The sequence below is a fragment of the Oncorhynchus masou genome, chromosome 29 (assembly GCF_036934945.1).
Source record: "Oncorhynchus masou masou isolate Uvic2021 chromosome 29, UVic_Omas_1.1, whole genome shotgun sequence".
Classification (NCBI taxonomy): domain Eukaryota; kingdom Metazoa; phylum Chordata; class Actinopteri; order Salmoniformes; family Salmonidae; genus Oncorhynchus; species Oncorhynchus masou.
In genome coordinates this window covers 20,711,364-20,730,384 of record NC_088240.1, presented here as the reverse complement: position 1 = coordinate 20,730,384, position 19,021 = coordinate 20,711,364, and the positions used below count along the sequence as shown (strand labels likewise).

General features: G+C 46.0%; 1 protein-coding gene and 1 pseudogene across 4 annotated transcripts; one reads left to right on the top strand and one right to left on the bottom strand.

The window, feature by feature from the left end:
- Window positions 1–814: 814 nt before the first annotated feature.
- Window positions 815–10,467, bottom strand: ttf2 (transcription termination factor, RNA polymerase II). 4 transcript variants are annotated; one of them, XM_064944230.1, is made up of 24 exons: window positions 10,359–10,467; window positions 9,904–10,018; window positions 9,642–9,728; window positions 9,463–9,532; window positions 8,316–9,332; window positions 8,096–8,216; window positions 7,811–7,987; window positions 7,539–7,696; window positions 7,335–7,416; window positions 7,086–7,202; window positions 6,795–6,945; window positions 6,555–6,660; window positions 6,280–6,464; window positions 5,998–6,151; window positions 5,828–5,919; window positions 5,654–5,742; window positions 5,377–5,516; window positions 4,763–4,936; window positions 4,591–4,649; window positions 4,054–4,207; window positions 3,868–3,950; window positions 3,715–3,789; window positions 3,380–3,569; window positions 815–2,134 (listed from the first exon to the last, which is right to left on the bottom strand). In XM_064944230.1, exons 1-23 carry the CDS (start codon window positions 10,384–10,386, stop codon window positions 3,425–3,427), a joined length of 3,579 nt encoding a protein of 1,192 aa, XP_064800302.1. In that variant the 5' UTR covers window positions 10,387–10,467; the 3' UTR covers window positions 815–2,134; window positions 3,380–3,424. The 4 variants fall into 4 exon arrangements, with proteins under 4 accessions (XP_064800302.1, XP_064800303.1, XP_064800301.1 ...); XM_064944231.1 differs by having other exon boundaries at window positions 3,415–3,569; XM_064944229.1 differs by having other exon boundaries at window positions 815–3,569.
- A 102-nt stretch (window positions 10,468–10,569) lies between these two features.
- Window positions 10,570–19,015, top strand: LOC135519506 (centromere protein J-like; annotated as a pseudogene).
- Window positions 19,016–19,021: the final 6 nt, after the last annotated feature.

Sequence of the window (19,021 nt, the reverse complement as noted above, 5' to 3'; positions counted from 1 at the left end):
AAATCCAAAGTGCTGGAGTACAGAGCCCAAAAACCTCATGTGTCACAGTCCAAATACTTTTGGACCTCACTGTATAAAATAATCAGATTGAAACAACTTCCAAAAGGTGGCTAGACTCTAGAAAAGCAAGTGATATATTGTGAAACTAATAATGATGAGGCTGTGTACAGTCTATACCATTTCTGTCTCAAACATTCAGAATAACCTAGGTCACACTACATTACGTTGCACTGATAGGTCAACAAGAATTGCTCAACTGAATTGTTCTGTACATGAACCCATATCTCATAGAAAAAGTGTGATTTAGTCCTATTCTGTAACTTAGATTTTTGGTTGATATGGAGACGTGAATCCAACATATCAATTATTAATTTATAGAGAAACTGTAATTAAAGCCAGACAAGTCAGTGGCACAGATGGAACTATCCAAGTAGAAGATATTTGGTTTGCATTGTTAACAAAACACATTTCCAAATCACTTTTGTGATTAGCCTGTTAACCTGATTAGCCTGTAAATAACAGATTGTTGGATTTACGTCTCCAACTCAACCAAAAATAAAAGTTGAAGAACATTAAGCCAGTGGCTCAGAAGAAACTATCCAAGCAGTAGATGAATCTCCTTTAAAGATTTGTATTTGGTTGCGTTCTCAACCAGTAACACAGTAAATGGCCTAAAGAGTAACACCGATGGCGACCTTGGTTACGGTAACTAATGTAATCATAGAAAGCATGCATGGTCAAGATAGCAAGCAAAGGTCATGTGTCTCTGGAGATGTTCAAAATTGTTATAATAAAGAATCTCAAACAGCATTGGTCACTTGCACTATGCATAGGGTATGTACTTTTAATGTTCTCAACTGCAGTTAGTTGGGATTGGCCATTTGTTGTGTGATGTCATATTTCACGATAAAAACAGAGAAAAGTTAATCAAGCATTCAAAAAGAAAGTAAAAGAGTGTTGCTCTGTAAAAACACAAAAACATTGAAATGAATCTGGATGGGATGCACACTAACAAACATACTTCAGGTGAGAAGAATGCATATCACTGGCAACAAGTAGGTGAAACCTGTGGGCTGTATCAAAATGTCTTAGGGCAGTTTCCATAAGGGGAAATATGACACCTTACCTCAGTAACCCCACCTTTTTAAGATAGTTATAAAAAGACAACCAGCACATGATACAATCACAGAGCACCACTCCATACATCATTATGACCAAGGGGAGGTGTTCTTATTTGAGCTGATATGCCAGCACATGCCAATCACCCAGCTCTAAACTATGAATTCTTGATGAAGTTGTTTGCTACAGGCTACAGTGCTTTGCCATTGTTGCCTTTTTCATAATTATCCAGTACATTTTCAAACTGGACTTCACCTGTCCTTGTCAGCCGTATTATAACAAAATAGCTTGCATAGTTTATATGGCGTGGCCTTGCCTTATACTGTGTTTTGTCCTGATGATGATGGACCCACAGTGCATGAAAATCTGTAAGGGGGAATGCAGTTTTGTTCATTGTTGCATGTTTTTCTTGAGGTCATTTTCAGCTGGACTTTTATGGGTAATAACAGCGCTCATTGATGAAGACTGGTTTGTGTGTCTCCGATCCACAAACCCCAAAGAGCAACTATCATGCAAAGATCAAAAAGACTAGACAAAAGAAGCAGCAACATTCCGTTTCCAAGTAATGTGTTCTCGGGTAAGTAACCTATTTAATGAATGTACTTATTATGGGAAATAATTTTCTAATCACAAATATCCTCATTACTTTCAGACATTAGGATTGACTCTTTTGACAGTTATCTTGGCTCTGTGGGTTTGTGGAACATCCAGAGGCAAGTCATATCGGGAATATCTGTATGATGTGTACTATGAAAAGGCTGAAGACAAAAAGACAAAGGAGGAAGAGGAGAGAGCAATGCATGAACTAGAATCAGAACGCTCACAGTCTAATGTCGCCCACACACAGAGTGGACGACCTCAAAGTGGACAAACTCAGAGTGAAGAAAGCATTCATGGAGGACCTCAGATTGGAGGCTTGGAGCATCAAGATCAACATGGATGTTCAGATGAATCAACATTCGACTGATCAGGAGAACTGTTATGATGGGACAGAACCTCCCGGAAGACTCCTCTACTGAAAGGACAGAAGAGGAATGTTTTCTCATCACAAGGATAAATTAGTCAATTACATTATTAGCATATCAAGTTTCCTTACAAAATGTATTTGCCAGTAGAAGAGATTGGTTGTGAATAACCACTGATTTTGCAATGTGGTTGAGCATTAACAATATCCATCAGCAACCTCCATAGAAAAAGGCAACTCCTAAAATTAAGCATAAGAATCTACACAGCTTAACATCAGCAAATTGATTAATATTGCCTGTAGCCTAATGCTACTGAACATTTTAGCTTAAGCAATGTGTATATTTATATTGGTATTAACATTACTCCATAACCCCTCCCTGTATGTACTTGCCTGAGTTTTATTCTAAACCATGTGACTGGTGGTTTAGGGACTTTCTCTCAGTGGGACAATCATTCCATCATCTCACGTTTGAAAAACTCTGAACTGGGTATGGTTTTAACCAGAATACTTTCACAAACAACATAACACCCACTTTTGTAATACATCTGGCTGTACATTGTATGATTACTGACTGTATTGTCTTTATTACTCATGACAATACTTGGTTATCAACGGTCAGATGGATCATTATCTGCTATTTGCCACTTTTTACCACTTATGAAGACCCTGGGTAATTTAGGGAGCTTTTTCTGTTAAACAGAAACTCTTTGTTTATGTAGATTTCATTATTAATCCAAAATCAAACATATTTTCACCCACTGCAGTGATTGTTCTTACGGAATTCATGCAACTTCTCATTCTCAGAATAAGCGGCTTGATCAACTGTAATAAATAATATTTTATTAAAAAACATCCAACAGCCTTGAGGAAGACCTAATAATCAAACACAGCATAAGCGGTAAAAGTATTTAGGATTAGAAATAACATGACCCAGCAGAGATAAGTCAGTCTTATAAATTACACTTAAAATGTATTCAATGAAAAGACCATGTGACCTGACCAGGAGAAACAAGGTCGTTGCCGTAACACATGGAATAGTGTGAAACAGAGTACTGGATATGGGAAATACAACAGTACACAGCTAGTAGGCCTGAGGCTCTGCAACCTGCCAGAAGACCATATGGAGAAAAGTAGCAGCAAAGCATTCAAGCCAACCACATTAGCCACATTATGTGCCAATATGTACTGTTGTGCGCAGTAACCAACAAGAGCAAAGGGGGTTATCAACCAGATTCATACACAACATAAATCTAGCAAACCTAATTGTTTAAGTATGGCTGGCCCCGCTACTACCTGGTCCTCAGTCTGGCTGCCCCCACCACCCTTACTTCCTGGTCGTCAGACCCCAAAGATGACCCTGAGGTCAGCCAGGGAGAGCTTGGTGAAGGAGGCTCCAGTCCCTGACAGCACCTTCTGTGCGAGATCCTTCTTTTTCTCCTGCAGAATGGAGATCTTATCCTCCACTGTGCCCTCACACACAAACCTGCAGGGATAGGGACACACGTGCTCTGTGTAAGCACTCACATCAGCAATCAGATTCATACAATGTCTTTATCCAACAGGGCACAACCTCAAAATATGTCAGTGATATTCTCCTACAGTATCTCTGCACCCAAGCATGCGCTTACCTGTGGATGGTGACGTCTCGGTGCTGACCCACTCTGTAGATGCGGTCACAGGCCTGGTCCTCTAGAGCTGGGTTCCTGTCAGAACCACAGTATAAATCAATAAAGAACACTCATGTGGTAGTGGTGGATGGGTGTGTGTGTTGTGAGTCTCACCAGTGCATGTCCATGAGGAAGAGGTGATTCCCTCCAATAAGGTTAATGCCCACTCCTCCAGCACACAGAGACACAAGCATCACCTAGAAACACACCTTGTCTAAACTCTACCAACTACACTGGATCCAAAGCTGAAAATAGGTAGAGCATATCAATATTTTATGGTCACGGTTGTCCATACGATACCTGTGGTCCTTTAGGGTTGGTGTTGAACTCTTCGACCAGGTCCATGCGGCGTTTGGGGTTGACAGTGCCGTCGATGACAGCAAAGCTCAGGCCCATTCTCTTCAGGTGAACGGCCACGATGTGAAGCATGCTGGTCCACTGGGACACTATCACACTGACAGACAGACAATGGATGATTATCGTATACGATTACTGTACAATCAAAATGCAACATAACGACACATGCATTCAATCACTTTCTGACTGCACCCCTTTAGATTTGAACGAAGCCTTCCAGACGTGTTTGCCCATGGTAGAAGTGGTCAGAAAAATATTTTTTGAACCCAAATTCTAGAGATAGAGGTGCTCAAAGTTCACCCATTTTGCATACCCCACCCTACTATGAGGAAAACATGTTCTATTACCAATAATCCTTTATTTGTCATGGACTTTAGTTGTCTATCAAACTCCTCTACATCTGTCTGCCAGGACTACATCATCCAGATGACACCAAACATTTGTAGTCTGAATGGGTTACATTTAGGTGTGTGGAATTACCTTTTCTGAGCCTCACTCTGCTGCCTGATATCCTTCAGCTCTGTGAGAATGGCAGCGATCTGAAACAACAAGAACATTAAGAGAATCAAGCAGGTAGTAGCGTATATAGATGCACCAGATAGCCGTATAAAAACAGAAACATTTTAGTATACATGGAGGCAGTTGACGTCACCTTGGTGCTCTCGTGGGTGTCCTCAAAGAGATCGGAGGCGAATCGGCTCCCATTGAGGGACACGGTGGCTTTGGGGTCGGGGCCCGAGGGCTCGGAGGAGAGGCACAGGGCATTGAGCTGCTCCTCAAGGGAGAGAGAGATCCCATCCCCCTGCAGCTCAGACGGATCCAGGGTCTTTGAAGAAGACACACAAAGAAAACGCCAGGTAAATACAGACCAAACTTACCCATAGTCTGTGGAGCAAGACACAAAGAGAAGAGCAGCAGGTAAAAACCAAACAGATGCCTGTTCCATAGACCCCAGAGATAAAGAAAAAAAGAGAGGAGCGCAGGTCAGGCCCTCTCCACAGGTCTGGCTCCTGATTGGCGCAGCGCTCTAAGGCACTGCATCTCAGTGCTAGAGGCCCCACTACAGACCCTGGTTCGATTCCAGGCTGTATCACAACCGGCCATGATTGGTAGTCCCACAGGGCGGCGCACAATTAGCCCAGCGTCGTTAGGGTTTGGCTCGGGTAGGCCATCATTGTAAATAAGAATGTGTTCTTAACTGACTTGCATAGTTAAATAAAAGGTTAAAAATAGTTTTGTTTTTTAAAGGGAGAAGTGTGTTTGTACCTTCTTCAACAGAGACAGATGGCAGCAGCTCTGTCTGAGTCGGAGCAATAGAGACAGGATGTGAACAGTGCTGGTGGGGCCCTGGGTCTGCTGGGAGGAGGATACAGAGTCCGCCTGGGACACTCCAAACTCACGAGCCACTGGGGGGGGGGGGGGAGAGACAGACACTAAGGTGTCACATTGGTATCCTGTCCAAATTCATGCGCCTCTGGAGAAAAAGACACATGAATTCAAACAGATTATTATTAGTAGTATTATTTTTTAACAGAAAGTTTACCTCCCTTACCCTTGTCGAAGGGATTGCAGTCGTCTCCCTTTTTACCATTGTCTCCCTCATGTCTCTTCAGATAGTTCTGCAGAGTGGACCTAGGAGAAAAAGTTTAAAGAATCAGTCATTAAGCCGTAGACCCAGAGAGGGAAGTTTCAGATACCAATCAGACATAGTTGTTACCTGGACTGTGCAAACACCACATCGTAAACAGACTGCTCCTCTTCAGACAGCTTCAGGCGATGCACCTCACAGGTCCGATCTGGCAGATTCACCTGGAAAATTAAGAAGGAAATCAAATCAGCTAATAATCCACATATGCTAATGTGTGTGTGTGTCTGTGTGTCATGTACCAGAGGTTTTCCAGTAGAGTCCATCTGGTCTTTGGTGCGTCGGAGCAGCAGAGTTCTGGTCAGAATGTTAAGTCGCTCTCCTCCTCTCTTAGAGCCGTTGTCTACCTGGGTTTTCCAAAGCTTGAACTCATCAAATGGGGCGCAGCGCAGAAACCTGACAAACACAGGCAAAGACTTTAGCAGAAGATTCTGTGGTTTTGGGGGAGGGGGGGGTGTATTGTTACTGGACATGTGGTATGATATGTGTAATATAAGGGTAGAGTAAGATATTGATGGACTTACTTGAGCAGGGCGTACATATCAAGTAGGTTGTTCTGGATGGGGGTCCCGGTAACAGCCCACCTGGCCTTGGCCCTCAGCTTACACACAGCCAAGGAGGTCTGCACCTTGGGATTCTTGATGTTGTGGGCCTCGTCCAGCACAATGCGGGCCCAGGCCACCCGCAGCAGAGGAGGGAGGGCTGATGGCTGGGGAAAGGGAGCGAGGGGACAATGTTGTAGCATCATTAGCACCATCAATACATTACACACCGTTTCTCTCTCTGTGTTTATTCTTACCACATTCTCAGGGTCCTTGCTAGGTTTCTCTGCATCGTCCTTCGGGACTGGGATCTCCTTGGAGACAAGGCTGTAGGTGGTCACCACCACATCATGCTCAGCCAGACTATCAGAGAGCAGGAGATAGAAAACAAATAAAACACGTGTCAAAAGCAACCTGTACACTTGATAGTCTTTCAGGTGACACAAGTGTGTTAAACTCAGGGAAACAGATGACTCAGGTGTGTGTGTGTCTCTTACACATTGGCGTTCTTCTGGCGGTTGGGCCCGTGGTACAGGTAGATACTGAGTCGGCTGCTCTTGACGTGTCTCTCGATCTCCTTCTTCCAGTGATGAACCAAAGAGGCAGGGCAGATGATCAAAGTGCCCTGAGACACTACCAGGCTAGAGTCTGGAACACAATACAGGGTATAACAAATATATCATACACAAGTTACTACATACATTATATATACACATTGTTCACATACATTACCAAATATATCATAATACAAGTTAATAATTACATGAGAAGTTGCCATTTGATATTACCATTTTTGGAGATCCAGCCTTCCAATTTAGTGTCTTTCTCCTCCTCCTTTTTCTTCTTCTTCTGGGCCAGAATGAGAGCGATCATGGTGAGGGTTTTCCCCAGGCCCATGTCATCAGCTGAGGATTAGGGGAGAAATGTTGTTAATGCATTTTCTGTAGGTTTTTGAAATACTCTGGCCATTCAACTCCTTACAAAACCCCTGGGACTGCTGCAATCAAAGCAACTACAGACAGGCTGGTTGACCTTACCCAGGATCCCTCCACAGGGTTTCTGGGTCTCTCTCCACAGCAGCCAGGCCAGGGCTCGTCTCTGATGGGCCAGTAGAGGCACCTGACCAATGAGAACGACCACAACACCACAGTAGATTAGGGTACCATATCCATAGACAACAGTGTGTACAGTATGAGCTTTAGAAGGGTTGAGGCATTGAGTAGTGTACAAGGAGGTCTTGCCTTGATGCCTTTCGGGTCCGTAACCTCAGCATTGGGGTCGGGGCAGGACTCCAGGGAGCTGTGGAGGTGGTCAATGGCCTCAGAGGTGGCGTTCTTCACCGCTAGCAGACGGTTGTCTGTCATCCTGCCTCCATAGAACGCTTGGCTCTGGGGGTTCACTGGACAATCAGGGAAAGACAGAGGGTTTACTGACGGTGATCACGGAGATACGACTATATCTGACTAAAGCAGGTTATAAGAATACCAAGTGTGTGTGTAGCCCTGTTCCATACCTCCATACATCTGAGTGTATCCCTGGCTGAGCTGCAGCCCCATTGAGCTGGTGGAGGCCTGGTACTGGAGGGGGGCAGGAGCAATGGGCAGTAGGACGGTGCCTCCCGGGCAGCTAAATGGGTTGTACTGGCTGGGAGTGGGCTTTGGTTTGGCATTACCTTCGTCACCCTGAGGCTCTAAAAACAGAACATTAAATTGAGTTTGTGCTTGAAGTACCTACAATGACAATACAGTAGGCAATGTTGTGGTTAGCCAAACAGTCCAGTATCCTGCTAGGGTCTTACCTGGCTCAGTGGAAGTGGTCAGGCAGAGAGACTCCAGAGCCTCCTCCAGGTCTTTGACCTGACTCTTCAACCTCTCCCCTTTATCGGGCAGAGCAGACATATTCACCACCGACAGAGTGGCCTGAGAAATGGAAGGAGAGTTAAATATTAACTATTTATTTCAGTGTACATTCTGACACACACACACACACACACACACACACACACACACGTCCCTTACCTTCTTCTGTTTGAGCTGAGCAGTGAGCTGGCTGTGTAGGGCCCTGGGGTCCTCCCGCTGACCTTTGACCTGAGAGGCAGGCTGGAACCCTGGGAAGGATGTCAGGGCTTTCTGGACCAGGGGCACTGGTACTAGAGTCGTCGTCTGTGTACCTGGCTGAACTGACACAAACTGGACATCATCATCATCATCTTCATCACAACGCCACTCTCCAAATTGGTTCCCACAATGGGACTTGTCCTGGTTCTGCTGTGATGATGAAGCAGTCATTTTCTCGACCTCCTTATCCTGTTCAGTTGTTGGAGTGGAAAGTCGCTGCGCTGGTTTATCAGATTGTGGGATTGGGGTTTTGGTCTTCTCTGTGCTCTTAGGTGCTTGGGCATCTTTAGAGGTAGTGCCATTTGGGTTGGAGGGGTTGCTCTTCTTCCTATCTGTGCTTGGCTTTTTCCCAGCATGCTTTCCAGACTCTTTTAGGCTATTGGTTGGTGACTCTCGTGGGTAGTATCCATGACGACCCTTTGAGGCTTTGTGTGGGTCCTCTGTATCCTGGGGTTTCGGGCTAGAGTTGTTGCTTGTCTCAGCCTCTCTCTGGCTGTCTTTGTTTGAGTTCTTGTTTTTGTCTTTCATCTCCTTGACAGTCTTTTCCTTTTCCTCAGGTGATGTTTCAGAACTTTCCTTATTCTCCTCGCCTGATACTCTCTTCTTTATCTTCATCCCTGCTGGAAGCTGTTTATCTCTCCAAGACTCCGAGGAACTTAACATCCCCCTCTCCTCCTCCTCCTCCATACCTCGACCGTGTTCGCTTTCTTTACCTACACTCTTGTGAAGCCTCTCCTTCTCTCCACCTTTCTCATTCTTTCCTTTGCTCTCATCCTCCAGTCTCCCCCCATCTTGGAGTCTCCTCCACTCTGACGTCTGGTCAGTCTTGCCTGGGGCCTTGAATGGATTTCTCTCTGGGGGCAGGCTGGAGGGCTGCAGCTGTCTGTCAGACAGTGGGCTGCATTTCTCTGCCTCTGGCTGCAGGGGTGGAGCACTAGTCAGCCATTTTGAAACACATTCAACGAGTGCTTGCCATGACAGTAATAGGCTATTACTTAAGCAATGTATACTGTATTTTCATCATTACCAGTAGTTAGGAGGTGCTTACCGCTGTCCAGGGAACATTGCCACACCACCTCTGACCTGCGTTCTTCCCCAAAACACACCGGTAGTACAACCTGAGAAGAGAAAAGAGAGTGAGACAGAGTATGATAATGCACCTGAACACAAACCATTGATCATAGCTAGAGTTAGAGGAAGCATCCACACACATGCACACAGACAGACCTGTAGCCCTGCTGCTTCTGACTGCGGATGAGAGTCTGGAGTTCCACCATAGAATCCTCATGAAGCAGGCAGTGTGAGGCCGGGATCCTAATGAAAGCCATAAAACAGATCAGTCATATCAGTAAATGACTATTGCATAAGTCCTGTACTTCGTTAGATGGCTTTTGAGAATGCCACGGTCAGATACTAGTTAGGATAGAGCTAGTGCTCTTCATGAAAAGAGAAACATGCATTAATGAACTGACATGAGAGAACCACCTACCCTGCCACTTTGGTGAAATCACAGGGAGACCCCAGTTGACGCTCCCCGCACAAGTAGAAGCTTTTACCCTTATTTGGCCCTTCTTTCACTCCCGTCTTCAGCATGCATGTGCTGCCTGGTTAGTGTAAATACAAGTCAAATAGATGAAAACATGAGTTCATATTCAGTAAAACACGTCCTTGCATTACTAACGTTATCACCCCCCTATTGGTTGATATGATGGCTCAATTATGTTAATATTATTATTAGGCAGGTGGCTAGCATCATATTCTGTCTCAAGAGATAAAGAAAACACCATTGAGCTATGTTCCCAACCTGCTAACGTTAGATGGCTACAATAACAAGCTAGCATACGTTTCAGAAAAGCACCTAGTTTCAGCAGGCACGAATAACAATATAATCATTATGATAATGCAACACTTTGACTATGTCAATGCAAAAATAAACACATTTACCGTGGGTATTGCATAGTACAATCTCCATTATCAAGAAAAGTTTAAGATAATGATCAAATTCGTCCAAAAGTAAAAATGCGTTTGAACTTCTTGAAACGTTCAATTGACCAATGGGAATTGTGTTTGAAAATCACTTCCGAGTCAATTATTTAACGTGAATTACTACATTACCCAGATTGCAATACAACCTTTTTTTTTCTCTCTCGCGGGCTTTGTTTCAGTGTGGCGGAACACTTCGAAATCTCGAAACTCACATTCGTTGTCTTCGCAACAAAAATACCCCGAATACGTGTACTTGTTGCATGTAAACAAGGTACGTTATGTAAGTTCGCTTTGTATCCATCATTATATAATTGAAGCACAAATGTTGTCTTACTTGCCTGCCATGGTAAGACTTTGTTGCAAGCTAGTTTGCTAGTCAAACCAAGGCGTTGTCAATGGAGTGGCAGGCACTAACGTTAACATTAAACTGCTAACTAAGCTGTTGTTCGACAACATTATAAAACACATCTGTCATTTAGCACGCAATATGTGTTATAAGGTAGTTACAGGTACTTTACGGTTCAGGGATTTACAACTTATTGCAACTAGTGTAAAAGGCACAGCGGGCAAACTGTAGGAAGCAAGCTGTTGCTAACAGTCATTTTAAACGGTCATTTTTGCCGTAGCTAAAGCCTAACTACACTGTGACGTTCATAAATAGCTATATTAGGTAGCTAGCCACTTGATCGTGTATTCTGAATGAGGCACGCCGCCTTATTATTGACCTGTCTCTAAACTATGGTTTACTCGGTTTAGCCCTGTCTGGAGTTTACTTTCATGTCATCTCCAGCTAGGTTACAGGTTCAGCAGTGCCAAACAAACTTCCTCTCGCGATGGATGCCAAGCAGCTCTTGTGCCGGGTTTATCCTGAACCACTCCCTAGACCTGGCTGAGTCTCTTCGACATAGCTCTGTCTGGTGGTCCCGGGACGTGGACGATTCCTACGCCTCTCAATTCCTTTGCCCCAGTGTACATTTCCTTGTCCATGATGCTGAGTCTGGGACAGAATTGAACAAACAGAACCAGCGACCTGGGGATAGGCCTGGAGAGATGGACAGTATGGAGAAGTTGGTAAAGCAGTCTCAAGACCTACCCCTGATACTTGAACAGGTAAGAAAAAAACATTGTTGAATGGCTTCATAAAATATTTGAGAACTATTTGGAATGGCTTGTCACTTCCAGGTAGGTAGGCCTCTCTAGTGTTGTACAACAGGAACATAAGCACTGCAGCCCATAGTGCTGTTATCTACATTTACATTTACATTTAAGTCATTTAGCAGACGCTCTTATCCAGAGCGACTTACAAATTGGTGAATTCACCTTCTGACATCCAGTGGAACAGCCACTTTACAATAGTGCATCTAAATCATTAAGGGGGGGATGGTGAGAAGGATTACTTATCCTATCCTAGGTATTCCTTGAAGAGGTGGGGTTTCAGGTGTCTCCGGAAGGTGGTGATTGACTCCGCTGTCCTGGCGTCGTGAGGGAGTTTGTTCCACCATTGGGGGCCAGAGCAGCGAACAGTTTTGACTGGGCTGAGCGGGAACTGTACTTCCTCAATGGTAGGGAGGCGAGCAGGCCAGAGGTGGATGAACGCAGTGCCCTTGCTTGGGTGTAGGGCCTGATCAGAGCCTGGAGGTACTGCGGTGCCGTTCCCCTCACAGCTCCGTATGCAAGCACCATGGTCTTGTAGCGGATGCGAGCTTCAACTGGAAGCCAGTGGAGAGAGCGGAGGAGCGGGGTGACGTGAGAGAACTTGGGAAGGTTGAACACCAGACGGGCTGCGGCGTTCTGGATGAGTTGTAGGGGCTTAATGGCACAGGCAGGGAGCCCAGCCAACAGCGAGTTGCAGTAATCCAGACGGGAGATGACAAGTGCCTGGATTAGGACCTGCGCCGCTTCCTGTGTGAGGCAGGGTCGTACTCTGCGGATGTTGTAGAGCATGAACCTACAGGAGCGGGCCACCGCCATGATGTTGGTTGAGAACGACAGGGTGTTGTCCAGGATCACGCCAAGGTTCTTAGCGCTCTGGGAGGAGGACACAATGGAGTTGTCAACCGTGATGGCGAGATCTAGGCCTATGCTTTGTTGTAATTGAGGCACTGATTATTGATGTGTGCTGTATTTGGAAGCAGTGCTTATTGGTAGTGTAATGTGCTGTGTTTCAGCTGAGGCAGTGGCAGCAACACATGCAGGAGCAACTGAAAGCCCACCAGCTGGAAGAGCTGGTCCATCTCCAGGAGGAGCAACAGAGGCTACTTGGCATGGTGCATGTGGCTCAACAGGATGGAGCAGGTACTGAAAACACGCTCACACTGTGTTATTGCCATGCCATTGTTATTCCGGTGGTATTACTCAGCAATCTGGATGGAGCAGGAAGCACCAGTTATTGAGTTTGACACCCCTGATTTAGACAAGACTGATTTCCCACAGATTACATAGACCTCCAGGTTGACGGGAGCAGACTGGAGAGAGGGAACTCTATTGGGGGACGCCCCCTCTTTCTCAAAGTTCCCCAACAGCCCAGAGCTTCCCTATAGGCCCCCGTCTTCCCAGCTTTGGAGACAGGGGCCTACCTTCCAACAGCCTCCAAGGGGCCAGAAGCAGGAGGGAGAGGATCAGGACCAAACACTGGGTTGGTAAAGTGCTTACTGGGGGGGAAATGTACTTACCATGACTGTGATATGTGGTTGTCTCACCTAGATACCTTAAGAGGGAGGCACTAACTGTAAGTAGCTCTGGATAAGAGCGTCTGCTAAATGACTAATGTGCCACGGGGCTTAAAAGCATTTAAAAGTGCTTTTTACATGAGCATTGACTCAAACTCTGTCACTCAAACAAGGACAGAAGCATGGAGCAGTCCACACAAACATCAGCTGAGTGGGAATGCTGATCATATGGGTGATAATGAGGAGATGGAAGAAGTCATGTTATCCCCCCATTCTGCTCCCTCTATGATCGAATAATGCAAAGATTACAGAGGAGATGACAGTGAACTAGACTCACAGGACAGGTAAATGTTTAATTTAATATTTGAGATAAATGTCTTAACATTTTTTATTTCACTATTCTCTGTCAGCTGACAGTACAGACTACAAAGAAGCGATTTAGCTGTGTGTTTATGCTCTACTCATTAAAGACACATTAAACAAGGAATAGAGGGGCATAAGCAGACATTTGAAGAGCTCCTGGAGGAAGAGCTGAGACTGGAGGAGCAGAGACTGAAGACCACCCAGCAGCAGCAGGTCAGAAACTAAACTACACTAAATATGGGCTGTAGAGCTCACACAAGTGACACGTTTGAGGTTGATTTAGGTATGGTGGTTTTTGGAGCTACAGTACCATTCCCTTTTGGTGGGGGCATGCAGCATTGCTAATGCTAAGCTCTTCTCTCCATTCCAAAAGAGCCCAGAGGCAGTTGAGGGTGCCATTCCCAAAAGGGTCTTCCTGAGGCAAGGGGAGGGCCTCTCCAGATTCACCAATGGAAGCAAAGCCAACAGACAGAGACCCCAAACCCCAGGGGACCTCAGAACCCAAGCCCACCCAGAGGGTCAGTCAGTGGCCTCCCATACAGTGCAAGACTGCTGTGCTCAACAAGGCGAATAGACTCAGAGATCCCTGATCACTCCCCCTGGACAGTGGCAGTCCAGACAGCAAGGCAGCGCAGCCAGAGGCAGTGAGACCCGGAGTCCTGGGCAGTCACCACAGACAGAACATGGCGACACCTGGGAATGTGATTAGTAACAAGGTGGGTGGGAGTTCTCAGCCTTTGAGTAGAACTCCTGCAGCTGCAATTAAACAGTTTGGGCTTGAGGAGAGGACTGGGGCCCTGCAGAGAAATGGAAGTGGTCCATTGGGAAAACCAGGCGTTGTTTCAGAGTATTCCTTTGAGCTGTCGTTTCAGGAGAAGCTGCAGTGCTGGGGTTGTGACCGTCACAAGGAGTGTGTGGAGCTAGGAGAGTTTGAGCTGCTGGAGCAGGCAGCCGAGGAGCTCTCTTTCTCCTCCAACTCATCCTTCGTCATGAAGGCTTGTAATGCTTTTATACCTGTCTTTTTTTTAATCATGTATGGCATGAATTTTTTTTGTTGTATGTTTCACAAATTAATGCTACACAATTGCTTAGTAAATGTAAACCTACAGGTGCTGCAGCTGGACCAGCAACACCCCCTCCATGGCAGCTGGGGGCACCACCCGCTACGCCTGTCTTCCAATCAAATCCCCCAAACCCTTGCCAACTAAAGGTATTCACAGCGGAGGCACCAGTAAAAGTGGCCGAGGAACAGGGACCAGCTCCTCTGAATCATCAGGAGTATCTGCTGTGAGAGCAAAGGAGGTTGTGATGAGGGAAAAAGGAAAAGCAACTGAGGAGGAAGATGAAGTGAGGGACCGCAAACATGAGAATCTGTATTTCGTTCCATAGCAGCTCTGAATTTGGATCAGGAGGAAGTAGCCTGACCGCCGTACCAAACTATATTTCCCAGCAACCCCTGGGAAAACACGCTCCCCACATCCAGCCCTCCATACGACAAGAGGTCATATCAGGACAGAGGGGGGCAGGGAGAGTGACCTTGATGACTCCACCCTATTGGAAGACAGAGAAGAGGGGGACCGCAAGGGTCGGTTGGTGTTTGATGACGATGACACCTGGAATGACCTGGAGGTGGCTGGCAGAATCGTTGAGGACCCCATCAGAACAAAAGGTGCTGCTACAGGAAACAGCCACACTCTCACAATAACAGGGAACGACGTCTCACCCCCAGAGAGGAAGCTGAAGAGAAAGGTGGCTGGGGCCGAGCTGGAGAGGGTGTCAATTATCACAGCAGCCAAACAGGAGCCGGATCCTCCTCCCAGCTTATGGCCAGGCTGTTCCCCTCGCTGAAGCCCAAGACCCAGGCCCCTCCTCCACCAGAGCCTAGAAAGTCTGAGAACGGACCAGGTGAGAGAGAGTTGCAAACACACTCTTAATCCAGGGGAGCATCTCAACAGCAACTGTTTTCCCTTCCAAAGTTGGTAGCACCAGCATTAAACTGTGTGTGTGTGGGGGGTCAGGCCAGCAGCAGCAGTCCAGGTAGCTGAGGGAGAGAGAACGATTCAGGACAGAGAACCCTGCCCTGGCCAGACTCCGACTGGAGAACGAGAACAACCAGGAATATCTCAGGTAACAACCATCTGGTCTGACCTGGAATGGGACGGTTTTCTTCTCATTCAAAGGCATTGTTACAAAAATTATATTTAATAACCCCCATATTAAAATTATTAATATTGGGTATTCTCTTCCAGGAAGGAGAGGGCAGAGTTTGAGCAGTAGAAGGCTGAGGAGCTGGCCAGGTTTGAAGAGTTCAAGAGGGAGGAGACTAAGAAGCTGCAGAAGGAACGCAAGGTGTTTGAGAAGCACACCGCCGCCACCAGGGCCATACCAGATAAGAGGGAGCTCGACGAGATCCAGGTGAGACGTTTTAGTCATTTAGTAGCCACTCTTATCCAGAGCGACTTACAGGAGCAATTAGGGTTAATTGCTTTGCTCAAGGGCACATCAACTGATTTTTCAGTGTCGGCCCGGGGATTCAAACCGGTGACCTTTCGCTTACTGGCCCAATGCTCTTAACCAGTAGGCTAACTGCCACAGACACACACACAGACATGTCTTGTATCCGTCAACAACCTTGCCCCCGTCCCCCCCAGGCCCTGAAGCAGCAGCTGAGTTCCCTACACAAGGAGCTGAAGTGGAGAGAGAGCCGCTGGTCCACCACACACAAGCGTCTCCGACAGCAGATCGACTCCCTGAGTTCAGACAACAGTGCCCTGAGAGACGAGGTCCGCACCCTGGAGAAACTAAGCCTCGGCACCTGGAGGAAGACTGGGACAGACAGAGAGGAAGACCGGCGGGAGAATGAGAGAGAGAGAGGGAGGGACCCAGGCCATTTGACAGCAACATTGCTCTTGGAGCCAGGGGCCTCAAATCGGCAGTGAGTTTACAGATTTACTATTACCACCATTTTGTGATTTTCCTGTTTTGTTCCGAATTCACCACGAAGGTTGTTAAATTCTCTGTTGGACTAATGCAATGTGTGTTCTGAGTCCTGACACAGTGAGGAGTTGCCCACCACAGAGCAGTAGCTCCTCTAGAGGCAGTGCTGCTATTGAAGGTACAAGGAATGCAGCTACATATGGACTAATCATGATACTTACCACAGACTAGGAGTTGAATAAATATAATTTCTTGATTTATTCATATGTGGAGGTATTGTTCTACATTGCGTGGTCTCTTAAACAGACAGTATCGGGGGCATCTTAGAGGTCAGCCCCTACAGCAGCCGCAGCACCCGATCCCACTCAGTTACAGCTCTTTGACCAGAAGTCACCACCCACCACAGAGCCACGACCACAACCTATCCCCTGTGAGTTAGGAACGCGCACAGCCTTCATCTGACATAAATCACTAGCCTTTTTAATTATTTAATGAAAGTACCTCCATGGCATAGCTCCACACTGCTATACACTCAGATAAATTACATAACTGTATGTCATTTTAATAGGATCTCTGTGTATACACCACCATTGTTGTTGAGTGTTGCAGTGGTGTTTGAATGTACCCACAGAGGACTCCAGGTCTGCAGACTGAGTCCACAGAGTTCAACGAGCAGCAAGAGCTAAGTCAGGATGTCATCTTTCACCCTGATGGAAAGGTGAGGGGGGGGATCTGTGAAAATAATTTAGAATTTAGTTTCACTCAAAGCAGGTAGTCTCAGAGCCATACATTATATTAAGAGAGTTCGGCCAGGTTTTAGAATGGAGGCGGAAGTGTCAATTATCACTAGCAACGGCTATGGAGGAGAAAGTGGAGTCTCGGAACGTTCAGACAGAAATCGCAGTGGCCCGGCTTCCTAAGTACTGCACACTGTCACCTTCCTAATATTGAGTTGCACCCCCTTTTGCACTCAGAACAGAATCAATTTGTCGGGGCATGGACTCAAGGTGTTGAATGCGTGCCACAGTTGTCAAGTTGGCTGGATGTCCTTTGGTTGGTGGACCATTATTGATAAATGGGAAACTGTTGTGAAAAACACAGCAGCATTGCAGTTCTTGACACAACTGTACCATACCCCGTTCAAATCTTGTCTTGCCCACTCACTCTGAATGGCACACAAACACAATTCGTCTTTAACCAGTCTCCTCCCCTTTATCTACACCGATTGAAGTGGATTTAACAGATTATTTTTTATTTAACTAGGCAGTCATTTAAGAACAAATTCTTATTTACAATGACGGCCTAGGGACAGTGGGTTAACTGCCTTGTTCAGGGGCAGAACAGATTTTTACCTTGTCAGCTTGGGAATTTGATCCAGCAACCTTTCGGTTACTGGCCCAACGCTGTAACCACTAGGCTACCTGCCGCCATAGCTTAAACCTGGTCAGTCTCATGGAAGGAGCAGGTGTGCCTAATGTTTTGTGCACATGACTCTGGATTGTATTCATGGATTTATTTAGTGCTTTTCCAGGAGCTCAAAGTGCTCTACATTGTATGTGTTCCTGTTGAAGATGGAGAGGGTGCTGGCCTGTGGAGGGAGACTCATCGTCTTTCCCAATGGGACCAGGAAGGTGGTGTTAGCGGACTGACAGCCAATGTCACCTTCTTCAACAGGGACATCAAGCAGGTTATGGCTGACCAGAGAGTGGTGGGTTACTGACAGTGACCCTTCCCTGGCCTTAGTGCATTAGCTCAACACCTTAAGTGGGATATTAAACTTTACATGAATCCCAGATCGGTGTGTGTGTGTGTGTGGTCCTCTTACAGATCTACTACTATACTGATGCCCAGACCATTCACACCACCTATCCTGATGGCATCGAGGTTCTGCAGTTCCAACAACCAGACTGGTGAGATTTGATGGAAACATTTCATTATACTTAATTACCTCCACCACTTTGTTCTGACCCGATACATTTCCTTTTGTAGAGAAGCATTTCCCTGATGGCCGTAAGGAGATCACGTACCCTGACCAGACAGTTAAGGACCTGTATCCAGATGGGACGGAGGAGTGTACACTCACTGATGGGACCATCATTCAAGTTAACCTGTAAGTCCACACCTATCGACCACGTTCTCTACACTGACATGCATCTGGACAGGTCAAAGCTCTTGATGAAGAGTTCCCAATCTGTCTCTTTCGTGAAGTCAGTGGTTACAAGGGGTTTTGTTCAAGTAAGTCTCGTATTTTTCACCACTGTTCTCCTCTCCTCCAGGGATGGCAGTAAGGAGATCCGGTTCACAGGCCAGAAGGAGGTCCACACAGACTATAAAAGGAGGGAGTACCCAGATGGCAGACAGGAGACCCGCTCCACCACCGGACGCCAACGTTGTCATGGACAACATGCCCTAGGACTGAATCATTTGTGTTTCGAGAAGTTTAGTTTAATGTGGTGTGAGTTTTAGCTGATTGTAATTTCTTTTGTAAAATAAATGTTTAATACACTCCCTAAATGTATGCACAGGGATTTGATAGTCAGACACATTGAAGCAGTTTTAAATGAAAACTTTAATACTTCTGTACCCTTCATACAGAACGAAAATATATAAAATAAAGTGCTCAGCTACATTCTGCTCAAAACAAAATGTTTG

Bases quoted from the DNA above. Each gene is read 5' to 3' on its own strand.
- ttf2 (XM_064944229.1), bottom strand. From the start codon at position 10,386: ATGGAGATTGTACTATGCAATACCCACG. The intron at 5,743-5,827 runs GTAACAACTATG...TTTTTCTCCTAG, and splicing joins GTGGTGTTTGCACAGTCCAG to GTCCACTCTGCAGAACTATC. The intron at 4,650-4,762 runs GTGACGTCAACT...TTGTTGTTTCAG, and splicing joins ACACCCACGAGAGCACCAAG to ATCGCTGCCATTCTCACAGA.